Below are 26060 nucleotides of genomic sequence, written 5' to 3'. Positions count from 1 at the left end.
AAAGATGGAAGTGGCACATCACTATTTTATTCTAGCGCCGTGACGTGTTAGCGGCCCCATCGCTGCCTTTATTCCTGCCGTTTTGGCATCATGAAACCGACAATAACTCTGTTAGTCTAAACGAGTTTTAGAAAAATACGCATCTGCAAATTAGCACAAGGGGCCCATTTCGTCAAGCTAATTTGATCGAGCACTAACGTCGCAGATTGAGGCAGCTACCTGAGGAACCATCGAAAGATGTATCAGTGGTTGCCGCCAAACCAAAGCTCATTAAGCCCCCTGATTAAGGCACTAGATAGTCGAAGATCGCCAAAACAGGGCTGATTATTTCTATTTCTTACAAAGTAGGACATTCGTAAAAATTTAAAGGGACTATGCTAGAGTATGTAAGGGATCCGATGCAGGTGTTCTGTGATTGGATTTTACTGCGGTCGTAAATTTTTCAGGGTAAGCCCTCAGGCCCTCGCAAACACAGGATGGAAGTATAAATTATTGCCTGAAATGTGGAAAAGTAGAAGCTCCTTTGGGTCGTAATAAACTTAACGGATAAAGAACCGATATAGTTTTTATTCCGATGATTTGGCTAATGTAATTTTGCTGCTTGTGACAATGACAAACGAAGTAATGATGATTTAACGAACAGGTGTATTAATGACGGTGATTAATAAACTAGACATTAAAGACAGAGGCATGTACGGCTTATATTTATTTAACATTGATCGGCCATTAATACACGAATTAGTTACAATATTTTTCCGCCGACGGTAATTACGGGTTAAAGTTCTTGAGGGGAATTTAATGTTGGATACGAATTTGAAAGGGTCGTTGGACGGAGCGCGTGGAGGCAACCCGCCATTCGTGGCAGTATTGCTGGAAGGAGATGGGTTGTGACTGTTTCGAAAGTGCGAACGCGACGACAGTAACGGAATCACCTCATAAAGCAGAAATGTAAATGATAAAACTGAGCATTTTATAACCCAGCTCTGTCTGTTGGGTAAGCATCAGGTAAGACCACAATACCGCGTATGATACCGTTGAGTATTATTGGCTGCCTATAACAAAATCGGCATTAAAGTAACGCTACTGAAAAATTGAGCGTTAAAGTGGACCATTAATAATCGCTTTTATATGTAGCATGTAACAACTGTTTTAATAGTCAATCGACGGAAACCTTCATTAACAAGTTCACAAAGCTCACGAGTCACACGTGTTAACCTTTTTGTGATGGTACAGGGATATCAAAAACTAACAGAGTCGCAAAGTAGCAAAGATATACGAGGATTGTCCCAGAAGTGCCCAGCCTAGCACTTACAAAAAAAAATTGGGAAATATTAAATTATTTCTCGACATAGTCTCCTTCGAGATTAACATACTTTTTCCAGATACATTGTATGGCTTCTCTACCCTGTTTATAGTGAGAAACCTCGAACGTTTCGAAATACTCATCAACCTCGGACTTCTCTCTTTCCACCGAGACATTTTTTCAAGTTTGAAAATAGAAAATAATCTGAGGGAGTTAAATCTGGAGAATGGGCGGGCGAGGAAAAAGTTCCGACCGAAACCGAGTTGATTGATTTCGGCCATTGCGATGACAGGAGTGTGGGCGTTTATCTTGCTGAAACAAGACTTTCTTTTTCGCTAAATGCGGTCGCTTTTTTCTTATTTCTTCGTTCGAATTCTGCAAAAAATTTGTTAATATTCTCCGTGTATTGTTTTTCGTTTATGAAAATTATCCCTTGCTTGCATTCTAAAAAACGGTGGCCGTCACCTTATTGGGTCGACCACCGTGAAATTGTTGCGGCAGCTCATATGGCCGCTTTTAAATTGCGCCACCCAGTATTTTGCAGTTGTTAGTGAAGGACCATATTCCCCGAGAATAGAATATAAGTCCGCTTTGATATTGGATGGACTAAGAATTTATAAATTAGAGTATTGAATCACATATCAGTGACTAATTTTTTGTATGTTCAAAAAATCTGTAAAAATGTTCACTGAAAAGAGCATTAAAACAAACACAAATTAACGTAGCGGCCTTAAGCTTTGCACATGCGCTTTTTAAAGTCAGGTCTTTGTAGTTTAGGAAAATTTTCAACAAAAAATCGGCATCTAGTATATCAGGTCGGGTATTTTTGGGACTATCTTCGCACATACACTGTTCCACAAAAAGATAGCTCCACCTACGTTTTTTGGTAATTTACGAAAGTATTTAGGCTTTCCTTAAGTTTTTCTTTAAAATCATGTTTGTTGGCCAAAAACATTACTCTCTGCAAAAAATCATTCACATCCGCTTCCTTATACTGTAGCATAGTATACTAAACCGAAAATCGGCTTCCACCTAATGATAGCTCCGCTTCAAAAACAACAATTTATTTACAGCTTACCAAGAAAATAATAGCATTGACGACATTTCAGTAATCAGTGACACCGCCATTCTTCTGAATTACTGGAAATAAACGTTTATCCATAGATTCTACAAGTCGAACAAGAAAATTATTATCCAGATTTACCCATTCAAGAAAAATTGAATTCTTAAGCTCCTGAATGGTACTATATTTTCGATTATTTGCGTAAATACGGTGTATGAGTATCGCCCGAACGTTTTCCAGTGCATTTAAATCCGGCGAACGAGAAGGCCAGTCGACCAGCGGCAATTGCGCTCCATTAAACCGAGCTTTCGACGATCGCGAGATATGAATTGGTGCATTGTCTCGTTGATATTGGAATGGAATACCATCATTTGCCTCGAGATAAGGCAAAAGACCGGCGTCCAGCAGTTCTTGATATTCTTCCGAATTCATCTTAGTGAATGGAAACGCTAAACGCACTTTGCTATGCACGCTGAACGCTGCCCACACCATTAATGTGCCACCACCAAAGTTTCTTCGTGAGGTTCTTTCCTCAAACCTTTCCAATACGAATTATATCCACCAGGGCCATCCAGATTCCATTTTTTCTCGTCAGACCAAATAAACTACATGGAAGATGGTGAATAATTACATAACATTGCTGCTAATATTGAAAACTTGCATTTGTAAAATCAGTACGAACATTAGCACGAGCAAATGCGAGACGTTGAATCTTGTGAACGCAGGTAACTCTGGTGCTTTGAGCATTTTCGAATGTTTAATAAAACCACACTCACGAATCGTACGTCTAACCGTTTCAATTGATACATTACGGTCCTGGTCTTTTTTGATGGTACTACATGACACAGTCGCGTTTGAAGGTGCATTAATGATGCGTCTTGTCTGACGGGCAGTCAACGTTTTCGGTCGCCCTGGGGACTTTTTCCTACCGTAAGCGGTTGGATCCTTTAAAAAAGAATTAATAACTCGATGATTACGTCCCATTTCACGAGCGATCCAACGATTTGAACGTCCATAACGATGACGAGTTAAGATTTCTGTTCTTTCCACCTCAGTTAAAGATCGACCACGTCCCATTGTAACAAATACTGAAGAAAACTGAGCACCATCTTCCAGAGCAACGTTCTTACGCAGCAAAAAATCAATGTAAACAGATACATATTGATAAACGCCACAAATCCAATGTGGAGCTATCATTAGGTGGAAGCCGATTTTCGGTTTAGTATGCTATACTACAGTATAAGGAAGCGGATGTGAATGATTTTTTGCAGAGAGTGATATTTTTGGCCACCAAACATGATTTTAAAGGAAAACTTAAGGAAAGTCTAAACACTTTCGTAAATTACCAAAAAGCATAGGTGGAGCCATCTTTTTGTGGAACATGTACTACATTCATACGAATGAATGGAGTTTCATATGAGGGGAAGATCAGCAACTCGAAAAAGAAATGTATGAAAACTTGAGAATCTCCTGATCTCGTGGGCGCTTATTCTGTGCGAACCTGTGCGAGTGAGAATGAATTTTTTGGAAGTGCTGATTGGCGATTTCAAAATTTTGACCAGTTTTTGCTCTTCAAGATTTGTTTCATCGGTCTTCACGTTAAGCGAAATTTTCAGTTTTTCCACCCTTCATATTGCATAGTTTGCCACCAAAAGTGGTTTTTAAATACTTTTTTCATTTTCGCTCTATATAAGTGTCGTGCTGGGATATCACCGAATACCCATGCTGTCACAAAAAGCGCATTTTCTGACCCTGGGCAACCATGTCTCCCTTTTAATGGTCGGCATGCACCTTAACCCCAACCAGGAGACCGAAACGGCATAATTACAGGCACGCCGACTCGGATTATTACACACCGCGTGTCGTAACAACGTCCGTCGTTAATTACTATCATTTCCATGTAGCGAGGGCTAGACAATCTTCCGCCAAAACAACCATATATTTCTACTCTTGCCTTTTTACCATAGTTTTTGCCCAGCTGGTACTAACTGCGGGCGAACGTGCCTCTCGAGTACGAGTACCATCAAGTCGTCTGTGGGTACCGCTATTCGACAGTGCCGAAAAGGCTTCATTACGTGAAATTTCGCTAGTGATGAGCGTTGTTGCTACGATTTTCGGGGTATTGTTCAATGTGGTTCAGAGGGATTCGGATAATTCTGGAATAATGTGATAACTGATACTTGCATATTGGGTGAGTTAAGAAAATTCGATTATTCAACTTAGGTATAACGTAATGGAGCTGAAATGATATTAATTTGAACTGCATGTCTGTCTCTGGACCCCTTATTACTGACAATTCCTCGTAATTAGTAAATGTACAAGGAACTTCGAAAGTTCGAAACAAATTCACTCGGAATTCGCCCAAATAATAATGGATTGTTGTAATTTACTTGAATTGTAGCATGTTGTGGGTTATACAGGGCGAGTCGGGAGGATCGTACCGAACTTCAGGAGCGTGCTGTACATGAAAAATAAATGTAAAAACACTCAAATGTTGTTATCCGATTTTCGTTTGTTTACAAGTTATAGAGTAAATAAAATTAAAACATAAAATTTAAAAAAATTATAAATTTCATAAGAAATTCCATAAATCAACGTTCGGATATCATCATAGTAAATGTTCAAAAATATTGCCATTAACTTCTTAACATTTTCGGCTTCATCTATGAAGAGCATTCGTTGCGCTCCTGATTGTTTCATGTCTTTCTTTAATGGCAGCTGCAGCATTTCTAATGCGTCGAATTAGTGCATCTTGAGTGTCCACTTTTACTCTGTACACTTCAGTCTTAAACCAACCCCACCAACAACAGTCTAGTGGTGTGAGGTCTGGAGATCTTGGAGGCCAACTAATAGGGCCACCACGACCAATCCAACGTATTAATTTATGGAATTTCTTATGAAATTTATAATTGTTTTAAATTTTATGTTTTAATTTTATTTACTCTATAACTTGTAAACAAACGAAAATCGGATAACAACATTTGAGTTTTTTTACATTTATTTTTCATGTACAACACGCTCCTGAAGTTTGGCACGATCCTCTCGAGTCACCCTATACACTGCTTCGGGACACCCGGACGTTTTCCTACATTTTCTTAAGAATAATGTGTAATAGCAGTTACAGTATCAGAATAATTTAACATACCTAAGGGCCGACTTTTCAAACTCGTGGTAATTTTGTAAGATAATTTCTGTATAAACGACGGAATCGAAACAGACCAGAAGATTAAATCGTGAGTTTTAATGTACCGTGATAGTGTGCGAATTTCTAGCTGGTGCATTATTGTTTTGAGGGATTAAACCAAAGGGGTTTTAAGCTCAAAATTAAATTCCAACTTAAAAATCGTCAAAATTGTCTTGTCGGCAAAAAATATTTTTTCTATACACAGGACGGGTAAATATCTCTTATTTGTTCCAGGCTCTTCTTGTAAGGTGCTGAGTGAAAAGTGCGTTTAATACTCCAAAAAAAAATAAACTATCGTAAAACTGGGTGGTACCGTGACAAAAATGGAAAGCAATTCCGTTTCGCCCATGCCGGAGCAAAACGCGCAGGCGCCCATCGCGGAATTCGACAAGACTCCCCCCACCCCTCCCGAGGACAACGTACCACTAGAAGATTTACCCCCACCACCTACCACTGTAAACATCCAGGAGGAGAAGGAAAAAGAGGCTCAAGCTGAAGGGTAAGTTTTTGTCGGTAATCTCTTTGGGAAAGCAATTATTTGCTACAAGTGTAAAAAGTGATGCATCGGAAGGTGCGCTCTAGTGCAGAAAAAATATTCTTTAGTATTGAATTCCGTATGAAAGCGCAGAGAGTGTAACTTCCAATGCCAGGTTCGCATGTGGAAACGTATACTTCCTTGCAATCGAATATAAAAAATTCATTTTGTGTGAATTCCGTCGATTCTCTAATACACTAACGATAGCACAAATACATTAATAAATAGAAAACTAGGGAACCTTTCGAACGGAAAATCCCTTCCTATAGCAATCGAAATAGTATTTGTGGTAGGTTTCAGCTGAGTCACTCTTCCGACTACATTCGGTAATTTCCTTTATTGCGTTATCAATATATCAGCCCCAACTGTCAATGTGTATATTTAACCAGTATTACGTTTTTATGTTTGGGGAGAAAATAGAGCTGGATTAAGGGGACGTTCACCCGCATGTACTCTAATAGTAATTCATAAATTATTCCCACACAAACTTTCCTCTTTTTCCTTCCACCATCATGTTTTGGGGTGATTTGCATTGAAAATTTCATGGTAATTATTGGAGTCGAACCTATCGGTTGGTTAATATTTGATTACTTTGTAATTATTTCTTGAAGTGGAAAACATTCTTTAGAGCTTTGGAACAACTCCATTTTATGAGCTCACCACGTGGCCTCGTTTAAGCTGATTCCAGTGATTTACGGTTTCACGTCATTTTCGGTTAATTGAAAAACTATTTTTAAACAGTTTGTAAAGTCCCTTTGACATTTAAGCGCCTGCGTCACTTTAGTAAACAAAAGAAAATGACACTACGAAGAACCGAAACGCAAATTCCAATCCGAACCGGTTATAGCGACCTTGAAGGCGTTCCGTTGTAAGTGCCAGATTGAGGTCAAGGACGAAGGCGTTCCCAAGAACCGGTTATATCCACATTCCGCACATTCCACTGTGATGTGCTTTAGCGCCTCTTAGAAGGGATGTTCTACTTAATAGAGAGATAGCTCTGAAGATAAGTGGTCACCTGGTCACCGTAAGTGAGACAGAGCACGAAAACGCTGACATGATTGCTCCTTGAAACTGGACAGACCAAATCAGTTATCTCTCCTTATCTGGTGGTTCCAAGTTGTACCGGTCAGAGAGGGAGACAATATGATAAAATCGGGTACCGTCTCCCAGGTGTCCTTTTTGTTCATGCCATCATAACTTCAAAAATATGATTTTAGCTAAGGGATTGTCGTTATCACTCTATTTACAATTGCGGTGTAATCAAAATAGTTGGAAATTATGTTTGCAGACAATTGTTACCAGTATATTATACTGGTAAAGTGGTTCAGGTACGAGGTATCCTTGGCCTCACATGTCTTCAAGCAACCTTTCAGTCAGGACTATAATCCAGAATAGGGCACAACGTCCAATATTCGTGATACTTCATGTTTTCCCTTGTGGAGGTATATTGATTCTCTTTGAAAATGACTGATAATTTGACCCTCATAAAATGTGAAAGAACTGGGAGGCATACTGACATTGTGAATCTGGAAGTGGCCAAGTTCCTTGAGGAATATTTGGATACCAGGATAGGCTGGGCATCTTATGCCAGTCACTTGGCAGGTAGACAGACTAAAAATATGAATTCAATATCGAACGTTCTTTTAGGGCCTGTTTGTTGTTGAATGCTTATGGTATCCATATTTATAGATTAAATTTGATAATTATGCGGCTGTGACGTCACAAAGAATGTTGTGAGCACTTTCACTGATTGGATGGTGGAACAGCATTTTGTATGCTTTTAGTTTTTTAACCGACAATAAGCAATTTACTGGTACATACATAGAATATTTTTGGGTCAGTAATGAGGTAAAAAAAAAATTTATGTATAAAAATTGGTAAATTCATAAATTCAAGGTTTCTAAATTGACATGGCATTTGATATGGGGTTCCCCCACAGTAATCACAAACTCTGCTTACCACCGTAAAAAATCCTGTCGTTTTTTTTAAAGGAAAGAATAAAATAAACAAATATTTTAAATATTAATTATTCATCGAAATAATCACCTTCACTTTTCAAAAGCTTTTTCCCATTGCGATTGGAAGTTTCGAATTCATCTCTCCATAAAAATCAGCTGGTTTGGATGGAAAAGAAGATTTCATGGCTGTTTCCAAAGTGCTGCTGTCCGAGCAGTTTTCGCCTCGTTCACTATGTCTAGCGCTCTAAACAGGTGATAATCACTATGCCTCGTCAACAATCATCGTCCCTCATATATCCAAAAATGCTTCGGTTCACAAATAATCCTCAAACTTCAGAGCGATTTGTTTGTTCAGTTATAAATCATTATGACAAGCGACACGCTACCGGCCCTTCATTTTAGAGGAATCTTTTTCCAACTCTATTTCTCCATAACCGGAATTAATGGAATAACTGCCAGTGGATTTACTCTTAAACTCGCAACGTATACTTCATTGATACACATTTTTAATTATATTAATTAGTATGAATCTCATGATTATAGGTGGAACTTATACAAGGTGTTTCCTAACTACTTGTAAAAAATTTAAAGGCGTAATCCTCGACTGATTTTGAGTCAAAAATGTCTAATAAACATATGTCCGCAAATGCCTTGTTTCCAAGATACAGGGTGTTGAAATGTGACAAGAAAGAGATTTTATTTCCAAAATGACTCAATTTGGGTGTTTGAATTTAAGAAAAGACAATTCCGGGGGTTCCGGGGTTTTCTTCAATACGTCTTAAGATTTCTTCCTCCACTTCTGGTGTTCGACGTGTTATTGGCTTTCCTCCTCCTGGAGTTTTCATAAGAGATCCTTTATCACAAAGACGTTAAAAGAGGTTTTTAAAGGTTTGGTGGTTGGGAGCTTGGTGGTTTGGAAACCTTTCCATGTCAATGCGCCTCGCTGCCAAACACTCACCATCAGCAAGGTCGTAAGTAAAAACCATATTGGCCATTTCTTGATTGGTGTAATTAGGCATTTGAAAAATTTTCAAAACTGAGGTATAATCTGATTTTTGGGACACAGAACTAAATTCTTTCACTTTAGAGAGTAAAACACCAAAACTACACTGACTATCTTGTTTATAGTAGTGGAAGTAGCAAAAAAAACTAACAATAAACAAATTAGTAAATACCACCAAACCTTTAGAAACCTTTAAAACCTTTTTCAACGTCTTTCAGTCAACACCCTGTATCTTGGAAACGAGGCATTTGCGGACATATGTTTATTAGACATTTTTGACTCAAAATCAGTCGAGGATTACGCCTTTAAATTTTTTACACGTAGTTAGGAAACACCCTGTATATTATTATTAAAAAGGTCCAGAGAGAAGGAATTTTATATAATAGGCAAGAAAAATCAGGTCGAAATTTATTCGAAATTTACATTAAACAACGTAATATGTAGTTATGTTATTAATCGACATAATAGAAGTGTGGAACTACTTAGGGGCCTCCTCATGTCTGAATTTTCCGGTGTAATTGCTGGTTACACAATAAGAACTGCTTGCGGTCTGTTCCGAATGAACGACAGGTGGCTATCTCCTGATGAGTGTTTCAAATAATCTCAGATATTATCTAACATAGGAAATTTAAATAAATTTCTAGTGAAACGTGAGTAAACGATGAAAAAACCATATAAATCTATTTAAATATAATAGTTAGAAAGTATTTATGTCCATTACAGTAAATACATAACTTCATTGGTTCATCTAATCGATCACTAAAGAAACGTTGTGTTTGTGGCAATCGGCAGCCCTGGCCATGACAAATTCAAAGCACCACTCCTAGAATATAATATCACTAGTATTTCCTTTTCTCATAAGCAGGAACCCTCATATTCCCAAAACAATATATATTTCTTCAGTAATTTCTTTCTTTAGGTAAAGTGTTAAATTGCGTTCTAGAAATGGGTGCTGTTGATCTGTGACTAAATACCTAATTATGACTTGCCATTCTCTTTGAATTGGTGTTGAATGGTACCTACCTAAGCCGCAATGCGCATTGCCCAATCATTAGCATATCACGTCGTTCTTCCTCATTCAAGTGCATAATGACTTGTTTCCGACCGTGGAACAACGTCGACCCCCACGTTTTGTTCTAATCCGTGATGCAAGTTTAGTGAAGAATTGAGGTAAAATCGGAGGTAAACTAAACTTGGAGGAGTTGGCGAAGCCACAAAGGAGAATCTAGAATGTTGAAAGTCACCTTAATAATTCATGTCATAACCACCTATTCTAGATGGATCAACTAAATTTTCTAGGCTTCACGGTATACGTTTATGGCACCTAAATTGGAGTGTCAAATATTTAATTCAATTAAAAGCGACGTTGAACAAGCGGTTATTGATATGGATCTGTAGCAATTGTATAATGTTAAAGTCATAAAAACAGCAGTTAAAAAAAATTTATGTGTGCCCGCCAATATTTAGTTTTTGTTAGTTTCACAGAAATCCCAGTATTATACATTTTATTTTGATGGGATTGCAAATTCACGCGCTTTATAGTACTAGGAGTATAATGAGACTTGTTCGCAAACAGCATGTCGGTATCATAAAGAGCCCTTGATAATCAAACCGAATATTACGGTATATTACGCACCAAGGTTGTGAAGTACATTATTATGGCCCAAACGTCACGTTCAAATACAGAAGCATGCAGCATTGAAAATTTAATATGTGAGGGCCCTATGTATTTCGCAATTTTGATGTATGTATATACAAGTTTTGCCATTTCTAAATTTTACTCGATTTTTTAAAACTGCAATAAACTGGCCCAAAATACGCACAAATAAAATCCGAAATGTAAAAGGACAATTATATCATTAACGTAGGTGTTTCATTTGCTCTTCATTTCCATGACAACCATAAATAATGCAGGAATGGGTGACGATGACATTGCGACCAGTTAGCTCGCTATGTAAATAGTGAATTATACGCGGTTCATTATTTAATTGTTAATCACCCGTTATCAAAAAAAAATGGCACAAAAATGTACTTTACAGCCTTTCAAAACCCCCAATAAGAGGCATTTTAACACCAGTAATGGAGAAACATTCATTAATAAACCTTTATTTATGCATGTTCAAATTTGGATTGAGGTTGGATGAATTTCCTGGATTTTTGCTCTTGCACTTTTTTGATCACCCTCTGTATTATTAAATGCAATCTATATTTGCAAATTTAAAATAGTAATACTGGTCGTGCCATCTAACAGTAGGACACTTAATCTTTACACCCAAGCAAGAAGGAAACTACACCACATTTAATGTTAATTAAGCCACTCGAGTTTAGATGTCGCGATCAGTGAGCAAACATTACATTAAAATAAACATACATATAACTTTTTTTAACAAGCGATTCATGCACGAATCGGAATACTACGTACCTAAGATTCAATATATATGCTAGTTGTGTTACAAATGCTGGGTACAAACACCCATCGGATACAATACTTACGAATACAAATATCGTTTTTAACATGCAACAGAAGTTTTAAGTTCTGCTCCTAGAGGTCACCGCCAGGTTCACGAAGCCTCGCCATAGGCGTCCCGCTTTAAAGCACTAATTCAGTAGCACCCACTTGCTTTGCTTGGACTAATAGTAAAATTTCAATTCAGGCATGATTAAACACTTTGCCAAATACGTAACGCTCAGTCCTCGATGTCTAAAGTCGTCATTTTGAAATACACGAAGTAAGTGCCTAAGTAAACAATATGGGAACAACCCCGTGATATCTCCAAAAGAGATGACTGTGGCAAACAGTTACCGGCAAGAAAAGCAAAGAAATTTTTTGATAGAAAAAGTATCATAAATTAGTGTCATAATAGGCGCATATAAGGCATTATTAAGGGTTATGGTTGCCCCGAAGGAATGCCTACCAGGCGATACCGGGCCATAAGAAGAGAGGGGGTGGTTTTAGTGGGTAGGCGAGCATAGGCTCGAATCCCACACTACCCGACCCGGAGCGGCCGGGTGTCTTTTTGAAGATTTCCACCTCCTCAGGCACAAAAAAAGGGTTATGGTAACATCTCTTCCTAAGATTTGGTCACCGTGAATTAGTGTCTCATCCACTTCAACTAGTTCACTGGAAGGACCTTAAGAAGTGTTCAAAATATTGGAAATTTGAGATCGTTTGGTACAGTTTCCTTTTAAACACCCGTAGATGTTTTTGCAGGAGTTTATCGCCAATTCCATGCTAAGGAAAGTCGTGGTCTCGGATATCTATTTATTGCATTCTCGAGAGTTAAAATCATTCTCGATTTTTCTAACGAGGCAATTTTCGATCGCTTGAAAAAGTTAATTTAATGCGGTGCTTCAAAATTTTACGGCCCGTTATTGATGTTGGACCAAATTCAGCTGTATCATAAAGCTGCTATTAACATGAAAATAGACGTTCATCATTGGTTTAGTGATCCATTTTCAGTAGGGCTACGCTCCTGTTACAGTCGCCTCTAGTTCAGTAATTTTCGTTTCCCAAATTCTTGGCAACTTAAGCAGCAGAATCATTTTTCATGCAAATGGAAGGATTTACGAATACCCTACTGCGAGTTCATGGTCTTTCTAAAAATTATCTTACCGGCAAAGTTACCCGGAGCTTGAAAAACGTATCCTAAGTCAGTTTATATGGATACTCAAAATTAAGACTAGGTAGTTAATTAAACCAGTGACGAATATGATATAATTGAGTGGTTTAGTGCGATGCACTGGGTCCGTATAAACGGACTTTGGCAGAATTATTGAAATATTTGAAGAATCATTAAGGTACTTTGAACTTTAACTGCAAATTTATATTCATAAAAATTCTCATACGCAACTTCAGTATTCTTCACAGTATTTGTTTTTATGAACGTCTATATCGTGATTTTCTAATATGCATTGCCCAATTCGTTTTGCTGGGTCAAAGATCTTTAGAGCGTGGTGCTGTAAGTGCGCTTTACAACGTGCAAATTCTGCATTTAGCATACCAAAAATCATAGGCTTACTGCACGTATTGTTTTTCTAGGGGACAAAAAAAGTATTAATGAGAGAATTTTTGGAAAATTTCTTGATCTGAAAACATTATGATCATGAAAGTAATGATTTTTCGTATATCAAGCACTAGAACGGCTCCCTAAAATTTGCACGGCAGGCATTTTAATTCCGTAAACACAGGGGCGTAAAGCATCTGGAAACAATATGTATAAAAAAATTAAAGGCGTAAAATCAGAAAGTTACTGAATGACGGAAAATGTCACGTCATTGATTTAGCGTATACTGCATGCTCTAAGGAGTAAAGGCGGATTACGCAGTCTTTCATTTATTTTTTTAAATAAAGCCTTACACACTCGCAACGGTCACTAATGTGTTGTTGGAGTAGTGAAATTGCACAATATTGTCAGTTAAAACCAATTAATTTTGCCGAAGGCTCGAAAAAATAACATTTGTTACCATACGGTCGGGATGGCGCACTGGACGGAATTGTTAATCACTCCTACCTTCCTGGTCGGCCTCCGTAGACCGGCGCCCCCCATAAGCCCCACTAACCTGTCACTGGAACCTTGAAAAGAAAAAAGGAGCAAAAATTTAAACATTCTAAAATCCATCTTCTCACTCATTGAGGAACGATTTTTGGCATTTAACTTGCCTTGTTTAACATTTCATTATTTGTGTTGATAATTACTTTAAGTGATATTTGTTAAAGTTTAGTTTGTTCTTATATAGACGAGATTGACCTCTCGTTCAAGCACAGCTAACATCGCGGTATTTAAGTAACAGTTACGTGCAAAGATTTTTTTCGCAGTGTAGGCCCTCTTGGCTATAGCCTTTCGAGGTCTCAACAGTCAACACTAGCACACGTAGTAGGGGAAAGTGGGTCAAAGATAGCAATTCAATTTGACAGCTGAACGGCTAGACAAAAGATGGCGCCATTAACACAGTAAAGTTTTCTTAATTGCCGAGATTGGCGTGTGTAAATTGCGCTTATAAGATTTCGATGATATTAATCGTTTCTTTTTCTGCGCACGATCTGTATTGTAAATTTAATAAAGTGAGTTGGTTCAAAGGAAAAACACGTTTTACGATAGTTGTTTTCCACTAAAACATCTGTTTTTTCGCGAAAATCATTGAAAATGAATGACATGCGATTGTGGGACGAAGATAGCCGCTAATTTTTTTTCAATTATTCAACGTAATGATGCATATTTATAGACAAAAAACGCTACTAATCGATAAAAAAAGCTTTATCCAAAGCCATTAAGGCAGTAAAATGCGGCGATTCGATATTCAAAGCGACAAAACACTTTAAAATTAATTATGAAATTTTGCGCGCACACGTCAATCATTCCAAAAACTCTGAATAAATATGTTTTAATTATTCAAAATCACTAAAAATATGTTTTTCTTTGCCAGTTCTTTCATCTGGGGCATTAAAAAAGGTTTACCCCGCTAGAGAGGTAAAGACAAAACAAGTTTTTTACTTTACCGGCCGCTGCTCAGCAGCACTACGAGCTACAGCAAAATGGCCTGCGGTGAAATTGTAGCTCAGCGATCAAGCTATTCGGCAGTCAAGTTCGTTTTTTGACAACTCTTCAGATTTGCTCGCTGAAGTCGAAAATATACCACCTCAGCCCCACGCCCCCTTACTTGTAGAGTGGTTTTTTGTTTGAGATGGGGGTAAAACATCGCGGAAGATACAAACAAAAAAAAAGTAACCTCCCCATTGAACACACGCTACCATGCCATGAAACTGACCATATGCACGCGCAACTAGACAACATAGGGGGAGATAATCATCACCTACTTACGGCAATATGCCATATAGTCATCCATGATACCATACCATGTCGCATTCTTTACCGTTCCATGTACATGTCCGCTTTCTTTCTTTAGCATCGTCGGAGCGTCAGAGATCGCGCGCCATCATAAAATCCATTCTATTAAATTGTGCTCCATTCGCGGCCCAGCTGTACCTGTTCCGAGTCCGCATTGAACGGCAGTACGACCGTCAGTACTACGTAAGCGAGTACGTTCTGTGACCCACAGCTCGTCGCCTTTTGTTTGGTTTTTTTGGAGCGCGAGTGTTAAGTTTTTCGTCCTACCTGTTGGTTTACGTTTGTGCGTGTCCGAGTGTAAATTTGGTGTCTGAATCCATCAGGATTCTTCAGTGAAAAGTCGTTAGGACCGGAACAAGATGGCGAAGAGCAAGATGCATTCATCGTAAGTTGATTTGTTGAAGAGAGTGGCTGGCCTGTAGCGACATTTTCTCTTTGGCTTCCATTTATACGCGGCATTGAAATAAGGTCTCACGAGTGATTGTGGTGAAAAGACACGAATATGAGCGTACAGTTACTGGAAGGGCTTTTATGTTTATGGACGGGAAAGTACGCTTTTCCGCGTGCAAATCAGCACTGTTATGACCAAAACGCTCATTTCTCTAATAGCGTGCGGAAAAACGCACTTTGTCGCACGCGCCAGAAGTAAGATGAAGTATTGTCATTATTATTTCCCCACGGGAGATTGATTTTCTAAGAGTAAATAAATAAAAGATTTGTTTTCCACAAGATATAGTGTGAACTTTTGGTCATTTACGCAGAAACGGACACAATGAGTTGAAATGACACAGTTACAAAATTCAAGTATAGGACGTCCGGATTGTATGTAGCAGGGCTTTAACCACGTATTCTTCGTATAGTAACAACACTAGTTTGCCAAATTATATTCGAGAAATGCTTTGTTAAGGCAATGAAGGGTGATGAGGTTTATTTTTATTTCAATTCATCTGTTGTTGCTTCCAAAATTTCTCAAGTTTTTGGCTCAAATTGTGAGCGTAAGTTGCTCTTTAGGGTCTGCACGATTAGATAATACCAGATGAAGGCGACTTTTTCGGGTCAAGGAAGCCAATATTATAACTTTTGCAAAATATTTCACCCAAGCTCTTACCCACTGCTACCATCCTTGTATGACCTAATGCTCTTTTATCTCAATACTCAACTACTAAAAGAAGAATTAATACGCCATCTGGGTAATTAGAAATGCATTAAGAAGGGTAACTAATGGCACCAATAATTGCACTTAATCGTTTTACTCTTGGTTCTAGACAACGACAGTCCCAGAAGTATGCGATCTAACACTTAAAGAAAAAAAAATGGGAAATATTATATTATTTCTCAGTATAGTTTACTTTGAGGTTGACACCCTTTTCCCAGCGATATCCATACCCTGTTTACAGTAAGAAGCTTCGAAGGTTTCAAATCAGCCATCAACCTCAGACTCCTCTTCATTACTGGCAAATCACTTTTCAAGTTTGGAAATAGAAAATAATCTGTGGGGGCTAAATCTGGCGAATACGATGGACGAGGAAGACGTTCGAAACCAAGTTGATTGATTTTGGCCATAGCGATGAGGGAAATGTGCGCTGGTGCGTTGTCGTCATGAAATAAAGCTTTCGTCCATTTACTGTTGAAACCAGTAAACTGATCTTCGCTTTCGTTTCGACATAGATTTCATTTCTCCGTTATTTATCAATATTGTATGTAAGCTGGCATCTTTATATGAAGGTAATATTAATAAGAAGACTTTTAACGAGATTTTCGAGCAATTAAATTAGTATTTATAGCAAATATCTTTTTTTTTTTAATATCAGAATAGAACTACGATTTCTGATTTGTTCGACTTCTTACAGAGTATTGGCCATTTTGTGGCAAAAACTAGTTTGTAATTTCAATCAGACGCACAAGGTTTTTTTACTTACCCTTTTGAGTTCATAAAAGGGAGATTTGGAGTTACGAGGGCTTCAAAGTGGCAACTCCCGTGCAAACATTAACTGCAAAAAGGAATTAGATGTCGGATATTGTATTATACAGAGTAGGACTGCGTAATTTGCTTATTTAGAAATTCAGTTAAAGGAAAGTAAGGCGGATGTACAGGGTGATTTCAAAGTTCGAGTTACCCTTTCGCCAGCGAATAGGGCTTCAAAAGGTAAGATTTTTTATTTTGGCGCTTTTTCGAATTATCAACGTCAACGCAGATACAGGGTGCCAAAGTTTTATTTAAAAAATTTTAATTTATTAATAATTTCCAAACCACTAGAGATAAGTAGACAACATTTTGTAGGTGTCAGTGATAGTCAAATCGACTTGGAACTATCACTTCGATTATTTCTACCAGAAAACAAGTTTAAACAATTTTTGAGTTTTGGATTAATTTCTAAATAAGGACCAAACTTACTTTGAAAAAATATGAAAGTTAAAATCAAAATTTTTTAACCAATAATTTTTATTTTTAGAAAAACCAGTGGCAAACCATTTTTTTCAAAAATATTAAACAACTTTTTTATCCGCGCGTCACTGGTAAACTCAAAAATAATTTTATTTACTGAAGAATTTCCCTCCCACATGCCTATTGACACCTACACAGTTTTGTTTAAGTATCTCAAGTTGTTTGACAATTATTAATAAATTTAAATTAAAAAAAAAAAAACTTTGACACCCTGTATCTCCGCTGATGCTGATGTTTCAAGGAAGCGCCAAGGGACAAAAATCTTATTTTTTGAAACCTTGTCTGCTGGTGAAAGGACAACTCCGACTTCCGAATCGCCCTGTACATTTAATTATTTGAGCATTTAAATCTCATGTTTAGACAGTTTTAAAAATGTTACAAAGCATGCCGTACGGGATCTATTATTCTCAAAGCTTTGCATCGATCAAGCTCGGAAGTTTGATTCTTTCCAGTATATTGGCAAAAGCTTGAGAAGTTCTTCGGGTGAACCGAGGTCCTGGCACGATTGCTGCAAACAAGTGATTTTAGGTAGCCCGATAGAAAACAGTTGCAAGGGGTCATATCTGGCGACCGTGCTGGCCAGTGCAGACTGCTCCTCGAGGAAGTGAGGCGTCGTAGGAAGTGTCGCTGCAGAACGATCATTGACACACAATCAGTTGTGTGATACATGAAATACGGGTTGGTTATTGTGTAGTTTCTTCCAAATCGACATTCAAATCAGTTCCGGTTTTCGACATCTATACTAAGGCTATTTAGAACATAATTAAACGACATTCTATAGCCAGTTTTTATAACTGGTTAGCATTTTAATAATGTGAACATATTGAAGAGTGTCTCCATGCACATGCCGTATATGGATTAACTTGGGCAGTTATGAAAATGGTTAACTATTATTTTATATAAATTGACCTGCATATTTTAAGCATAACCAATTAGCTCGGGTATTTGTGCCGCAAATGAAAGTTTGCATACATATTACAATTACCTATTATAGCGATAATTATTGTTGATAGTGAAACTTGGCGGTAAGGTTACTCTAGACTGCTCACAATAAGAAAAGTGTAAGTTATGTAATTACCGACGAGGAAAAAACATCGCTCTGTCGGTGCAGGCATTGCAAAAATTTTAGAAATTCGTTAGTTCTTAACTATAAATTTACCTAAGCTTTGCGTTAAAAATTGTTATAACCTACAAGGTGGCCGACCGAAAACTTTCCCCGGAAGTTTTCAGTCTTACCATGTGGAAGAGGCAAAAACGCTCGGACCGGTCAACTTGAATTCAATGGGGTCACCTTTCTTTACTGCGACCATTTTGCCAGGTTTAACCTCTCAGCGGGAACGACTCACCTAAGAAATCTTAAGTGGTATCGCGTTATACAATAATTTTAAGGGGCATTCAATCGCTCTTCCAATGTCACCTTATCTCTTAACTTTGGCTTACCAGTTCTCGAGCACTTGTTTCCAAGCCCGCTGAGGTGAAATGATGCTTTTGTTTGTTTTGACAGGTCCAAGGGCACCTTCGTCACGACGACTATAATGTCACGTGGTTAAAGCACTTTTTTATTGGCTAGGCGACGCCACCAAAATCCAACATGGCGGCCATGGGAAGTAACAATGCTGGGTGTGATTGGTCGAAATCTGCAAGTCCTGGAGAAATTCTAAGAACGCAGTTCGATTCTCGTTTGTCCATCAGTTATTGAGCGTTGTGTTGCGCCCAAACGGGTCATTCATGATTTGCGATTTTCGGGAATCGTAATTTTCCTGTTTTTTGCTCGTATTCTGTCAACCCCCCCTCGATAATGGTAATTTTAGGGCATTTTCCGAAGGGAACAAAAACGCGTTTTTTTTTTTTCAGTTTGGATCATCTCGTATCTCTTACAGTGTTCCATAGTCTCCATGGAGCTCACTTTGCTTAAGTCACCCCGCATAAATTGTAGGCACATTTCATTAGCGTTAAAATAACCAAATCAAAACGTTAATGAAAAACTGTTGGGTACTTCATAATGGAGATTTCTGAATGAATCCCAAGCTCGTTAAATCTGCGTAAAAATGCGCGTACGCGATCTAGGGCTATTTACGTAACGTGTTATTTTAAAATCTCTGTGTATCGCATAAACAGTGAGGGGATAGTTAGCTGAAAACGGGCGTTTCTCAGGTCTATAATGAATACATTTTACTCGCACTTGGCGGGTTATTTTAGTCGTGCCAATAAAACTTTTCTATATATCCAACGAGCTTATTGATTGACGATAAAAGGGTATCATCGCGTGGATATTGGCTTCTGACTCAAAACGAACCAAAAACTAAAGAAAATGCAGTTAAATACATATTGTGATCGGGAAGGATCAACTGTGGAAAGGCTCCAACTTTTTGAATTCCGAATAAAGTTCCTTGAGGAAGAGATCGCATAATAAAATTTGACTCTATGTGTGAAAGAATACAGATTCGCCTCTAACTATAGCTGGGATTAGGAATTCTGGATAGGTGAAATTAAAGAACAATTGACAATTCCATCAATGTTTTCAGCAGGCGCATCAGGGTACGAAGGTCCAGAGCGAGCACTAATGATAGAAGTCTCCGCTTCATCGAAATGGTGGACATATCACTGAAAGTTTATTAAAACTTCTTTCATCCATTGTCAAACAACGGTCATTAATCACATCCGTACAGATCGTTTTTCACTCATATTCGGTTGAACGTCTGAAACGTTTCTAGAGCAATTTTATGGAGATAATCATTAGTAAAAATGTGTGGCCTGCACGATCTCCTGATTTGATGTCAATCGACTATTTTTTGTTCGGTTATCTGAAGAATGGCGTGTACAAAAATCGTTTAAATTCTTTGGAAGGATGGCGAGGAGCCATTCTCCAATGCAACAACCCCTGCCGTGCTGGTTGCAGCCTTTGAAAACATCAAAAGGCGTGCCAGGATGTGTCTCCAACAAAATTACCAATATTCGTTATAAATTATTAATGTAATTTGTGGTTGAAAACAGCGAAAAACCAACTTGATCCAGATCTATTTGAGCAACTTTACTTGTACTTAATTTGCAAGGACATTGAACAAACATTTATTTCGTTATATTTTCTTTTTAAGTGAAAATCGGCAAATCTAAGTACGTCACTGGAGTCCAACTAATTAGGCATTTTTGTTCTCAACCTTGAGAATTTGCGGAAAAAAGCAAAATTTCAGTACAGAGTGGCGCACTTTAATCAATGTTGCTCGTGCCGCACTTCTATCATTTATTAACGGAGGGGTAGGTTAGGGAGGCCTTCGTGTTGCCCTGGTGCAACCATTAATATAAGGCTGTCTACTGGGTTCGAGTTCTTATGTTTCTACCTAGCTTTACCTAAGTGGTTTTGAAAGAGTATGATTTGCTAGCGGGTGTCGCCCAATATCTATCGACAATCTTAAAGACTCCCCTGCCTAAAGATCTGCCAAATCAGCCTTTTCCCAGAGCCCTCAGATACAGCTAGTTGGAAGAACAAAAATTAACGGAATCCAGTCCTCACGCTTCGAGGGAAGTGAGATATAATACAGGGTGGTTCCAAAATAACGCAAATTAGAAATCGCTGTTTTTTTATCTAACGTCTACTGCAATGAAGGTATGTACTGCTAAAACGAGGTTCAATGTTTATAAGTATCGTACAGAACGTTCGCAGCGTCTGTGCAATAAAACCTACAGCTTGCTCACATGTGGTTAAAGAAACTCCAATCAACCATGTGCAAATATATCTGTCATTAACACAAGTGCCTGGATTAAATTATTGTTTTATTTGTTTGAACGTAGCAGTGTTTGGAAGCAAGCAGCATCCAGGATTTATGATAGAAAAACAACAATCAATCTTTAATTCTAACGACATGGCACGATACATATTCAAAGTCATGCACGCGTGTAGTCACAATAACGTAAGAAGGTATGAAACGTGTGGTAGAATACACGTATGAACGAGGTGTCCTGTTGAAAACTTCACACCCAGTTTGTTCGGAGCTATGATTAAAACATTAAAAATTGCCGCGACACGTTTGTTTTCGAAAGGGACACATTTTAGGGTTAATCACGAATTACGTGACACAACCCTTTTCGCGCAAGCGCATTCAACTTTGAAACCTCAAATGGCACTGTAGGTCGAGTAACACCTCATTTGAAAGGACTTTGAATTGCGATCGTCAACATCTTTTTTTTTGCAATTTTAGATCACCCGTTTAGTAAAAAATCAACGTAATCCGCATATTTCAAATCAGGTACAGGTTGGGGAAAAGTGCAATGACTATGTGTACAACTTTCTCGCTTCCAATTTGTCAACTTTATATCCGGCTTCACAAATTTTTCAGATTTTTCAGCAGTAATTCAATTTGAAAGGAAAACTCCAAAAATTTCAATTGATTTCAACGTATATTAAGTCGATTTCAATGTGTCCAAAATTGAAAAAAAAATGCAGACAATCAGTATCAAAAAACCCTTTCAAGCGAGATATCACTAGACCTATAGTGTCATTTGACATTTTGAAATCGATTTCACCCACGCGGAGGGAGTTGTGTTTAGTGAATTTGCACTTAACGCTAAAGTACACTGACTTTCAAAAAAACCGCAACACCAAGAGGAACGCATTGTATGTATTTGAAATTTTGGTATGATTTTAGACTTGAAAAGAGAAAAAAGTGATAAAAATTTCAAGTTCGTATTTTAATGCGATATGAAGTTTTTCTTTACTTTTTTATCTGTGACGATCGTTCTTTTTGCAAATTTTTTTACAGGCGGATAACGACAAAGGTACTATTGTTAGTACCATATTGAATGTGTGGTAGTGCAAAATGCCTCGTGTACGCCAAAATGCAGTTAACTCCCTTTGAAAGGGGAAGAATTGTTGGTGTGCATGAGGCAGGTTTACCTTTCCGCGAAATTGCACGTAGATTGGAGTGAAACGCATCAACAGTGCTAAGAGCTTGGAGAGATTGGTCTAACGAAGGGTCAGTAAATCGTCATCGTGGTAGTGGCCGCCCAAGAATGACGGACCAATGCGAAGACCGGCGACTTCGTCGTTCAGCGACAGGCGCCCCGTTTGAAACAATTCCGTCTCTTGGTGCTCACTGGGTAGCCACCCTAAATCGAAGGGTCTCCCTTAGTACCATGTATCGCAGAATTCGAAGTTTTGGACTGAATTCATATCGTCCTATGCGACGGCTTCCATTATCACGGAACCACAGGGTGGCCCGACTGGAGTGGTGTCGTCTGAGAGTGCAATGGGTGGATGAGTGGAGAAGAATCGTGTTCAGTGATGAGAGCCGATTTTGTTTATGGCGATCTGATGGACGGTTACGTGTTAGAAGGCGCAGAGGAGAGCGATTAAATTTGGACTTTTCGGAAAGGCGTTATTCAGGTTTAACACCAGGTGTCATGGTTTGGGGTGCCATCCAGTATGGTAGTCGGTCTCCTCTTGTTTTCATTTATGACAGATTAAATGCTCAGAGATACATTAATAGTGTCTTAGAACCGGTTCTTGTACCATACATGCACGACCATCCTGCAAGCGCATTTCAACAAGGATAATGCCCGACCACATGTAGCCAACGATACTTTGAGGTATTTGGAAGCTGAAAATTTGGATATTTTGCCTTGGCCAGCTCGGTCTCCAGATTCGTCCCCAATAGAGCATGCATGGGATATAATGGGTCGGAGACTTCAACGTTTAGCTCGCAGCCTCCAGAGACCATAGATGAACTTCGCGAGCAGGTGCAGATTGCCTGGGGTACAATACCACAGGAAGATGTTGACAATTTAATTTTAAGCACGCCACGTCGCTCACAGGAATATAGTAATTTGAGAGGAGATACCACCCATTATTAAATTATTATTAAATTTTTTCACTTATTCACGATAATTTTCTTTTGATATTTTGATCGTTCTTATCTATTACCCAACCCCACGTGATGCCAGAATTTCAAACGTGTACGATGTGTTCTTCTTGGTGTTGCGGTTTTTTTGAAAGTCAGTGTATGTCTCCATCGAAAATGAAATAGAAGTCTTGGGGCAAATTCTACTATTTTTATTGCAGTTGAAACTAAGTCGGATGTAAAGTTGTGAGCGGTGTACTCTGTACGTGTGGTGGTACCTCGCATTGAGATCTCGTAAACATTTGTACTTCTTTATATTAAAACAATCACGCAGTATAATCCATCTAAGGTGTGTGAATGCCAACAATTGGATATTGAATTTCAATGCAATATCTGCGGTATTTTATTCCGTTTTTGTTGACCTTACGATGATTATGAACCGAACGACCATGATAACGTAAACTAACGGTAAAATAACTATTTTTATTAAATTGTTGCATTTAAAACAATTTTAAGAATTTCAATTTCGCATGAATTATTGCTGTACAAGAACTTGAAGGTCACATTTTCAATCAGGAATAAAGAGGAAGTCGATGGGACCAAAAGCATGGAACATTGGGTGAATTGGTTAACTTTACGGTTCGGCAGTGGAAAAATTCACGGAGTTCTCCACTAAAAGTGCGGAATTTCTTTATCTTGGCACAATTTTTCTAAAAATAGTTTCAAGTTTTCGAATTTGTGTTCGGAACACAGGCAGCAACACACGATCAGCGACTACTTTGCAGGGATCAGGGATATCGAACATGGCGTCCTGCAAGGTGCCCCAAAAGGTGTTCGGACCCCTCTGTTTTTTATCCTTATCAACGATATTGAGATGGGTGTTCGATATTACGCTGCTTTCTGGTCATACAGCTTTCGTGGCACCTGAGGAGGCGAAGAACCTGCCCTTTCGGGTGCAGGCTAAATCTTGCGTTGGAATTCTATCAAGCATTGTGTGTAAAACCGATTCTGCAGCTAACGTTGCATATGAATATCAAATTTCTTGGATTTTAATATCTCGCTAATGTTTTGCAGGTCGCGCACTGTTCTTCATTTTTTTCACTGAGCAGTAATGGTAGTTTAAATGGGGACAGAACCACCCTTAGGAAGTCGGCGCCCTTCTTGGTGCCACCCAATCTTGTCGAATTACTTTTCGTTTGATATTCCACAACGAGTACCTTTCCATTTGAAATTAAAAAAATTAGTAGGGGTAGCTTTATAGGGGTGAAAAATTTCAAGGTCCAAAGTGATGCATTAAATGTCCCTTTTAAATTAAAATTATATGTGTTTAAGCATTTAAAAAGTATATCCGGTTTATGAAAGTCATAAGCATATTTATTAGAAATTAGTAGAAATTAGCTATCAACCAATTCCCTGCAAGAGCACTATGGAATATAGGGGTTTTTTTTTGGTGACAGTACCGTAAACGGTTTTACGGGATCGTGGAGCGAATAGGGGTGCTGGGTGGGGTAAACTGCTTCACTATGGGTATGTAATATTTTGTTGTTGCTTTAAAGATCTGAAACGTTGTTGATAATTACCTCACTCAGTGCTCCAATTCACTCCATGAATCCCGAAAGACACTTCACTTAATCGACTAAAATACTAGCGTGGCACCTGCGCAAGAAAGATACACAAAAATTTTACAATTTTATTTTAATTGCAATCGCAATTGAAAAAAATATAAATTCTGATCAAAATAAGTAAATGAAAAACATATTGCTTGATAAGAATTGAAACTAAATGAAATAAATTTCCTTTACTGAGGTGATCCGAACTAACCTGAACTAACCTGAACTAAATGAAATAAATTTCCTTACTGAGGTGGATGTAACTTTGCAATTTCAATAGAGAAATAATGAATGAAAAATGGAAATGTGTTACCTTACCTTACCTCACCTTACCCCACCCAGCACCCCTATTCGCTCCACGACCCCGTAAGACAGTTGGATTCGGAAAAACGTTCAACCTAAAAAAAAGTGTGAAAGAGGCATTTGCGCGCCCTTGTCCCTTTAGAAAAGTTGTTCAAAAATGACCTTTAGAATAACAAATTAAAAAATCGGAACGATCGGAGCGAAAACCGTTTACGGTATAATTACCTTTTTTTTTGTCTTTCTACTGTTGCTGAGGTCACTGTGTATACCTAGAATGAACTTATAAAATCACGGGCAGAAAGACCCAGTGGTCGATAGCCTTTTTCTTGAGAAATAAAGATGTGTTATATATATAGCTATCAACATAGGCTACACAAAACAACCAGCAAAAAACATTTAGACACCTGATGAACCGTCCAGTGGTTAAATATACTGAAAAGGTATGAAAATATGTATTAATAAAAGAGGAACGAATGTGAAGCATGGATATATTTATTGATACGATGATAGACCTCCTAACAGGTAAATGGGACAAGCAAATATCTTGAAATCGGAAAGACCTAAAAAAAATTTTGCGAATAAAGCCTTTTTTATTTTCGGAAATTTAACTTCTTACGCTGTCAAATTTTCTTTCAAGGTCACCTTCACCTGTCTTTTGAGAATAACTTCGTCCTTTCACATGGAACACCCAATTTTTTTTTCCGGAGGTTCGCATTCTCTGTTGATAATAAATATGTTTTATATTAACACTTTTTTTGCTGAAAATGATAAAATTCATAATAAAACTGGATATAAAATAAACGCGTCATTAAACTTTATTAAGGTATTTGAGCAATTTTGTTTGTTTTGTGGTAAATTTTACTTTATCATAAAAAAAATCATTCGAACAAATGTTTGAAATGGTGCCTGTGCTGTTCACGACACTTGAAAATTCTGCTTTGAAAAGATTCTGTGGTACTTTTTAGGATTTCCGGT

At 38.1% G+C, this 26060-nt stretch overlaps 1 protein-coding gene across 4 annotated transcripts in view; it reads left to right on the top strand.

The window, feature by feature from the left end:
- Positions 1-26060, top strand: part of nemy (no extended memory) — a 74221-nt gene that overhangs the window by 6827 nt on the left and 41334 nt on the right. For 2 of the 4 annotated variants that reach the window (XM_066299789.1, XM_066299787.1), the window contains exon 2: positions 5785-6049. In XM_066299789.1, coding sequence (XP_066155886.1) covers positions 5874-6049 — 176 coding nt within the window. In that variant the 5' untranslated portion in view covers positions 5785-5873. Of the gene's footprint in view, positions 1-4408; positions 4558-5784; positions 6050-14914; positions 15278-26060 lie in introns of those variants that run through there. The other 2 variants (XM_066299788.1, XM_066299792.1) reach the window with 2 other exon arrangements.

Source organism: Euwallacea fornicatus, chromosome 34 (genome assembly GCF_040115645.1).
Source record: "Euwallacea fornicatus isolate EFF26 chromosome 34, ASM4011564v1, whole genome shotgun sequence".
Classification (NCBI taxonomy): Eukaryota; Metazoa; Arthropoda; class Insecta; order Coleoptera; family Curculionidae; genus Euwallacea; species Euwallacea fornicatus.
The sequence above is the reverse complement of the archived record's forward strand: the minus strand, read 5'-3'. Positions and strand labels throughout refer to the sequence as shown.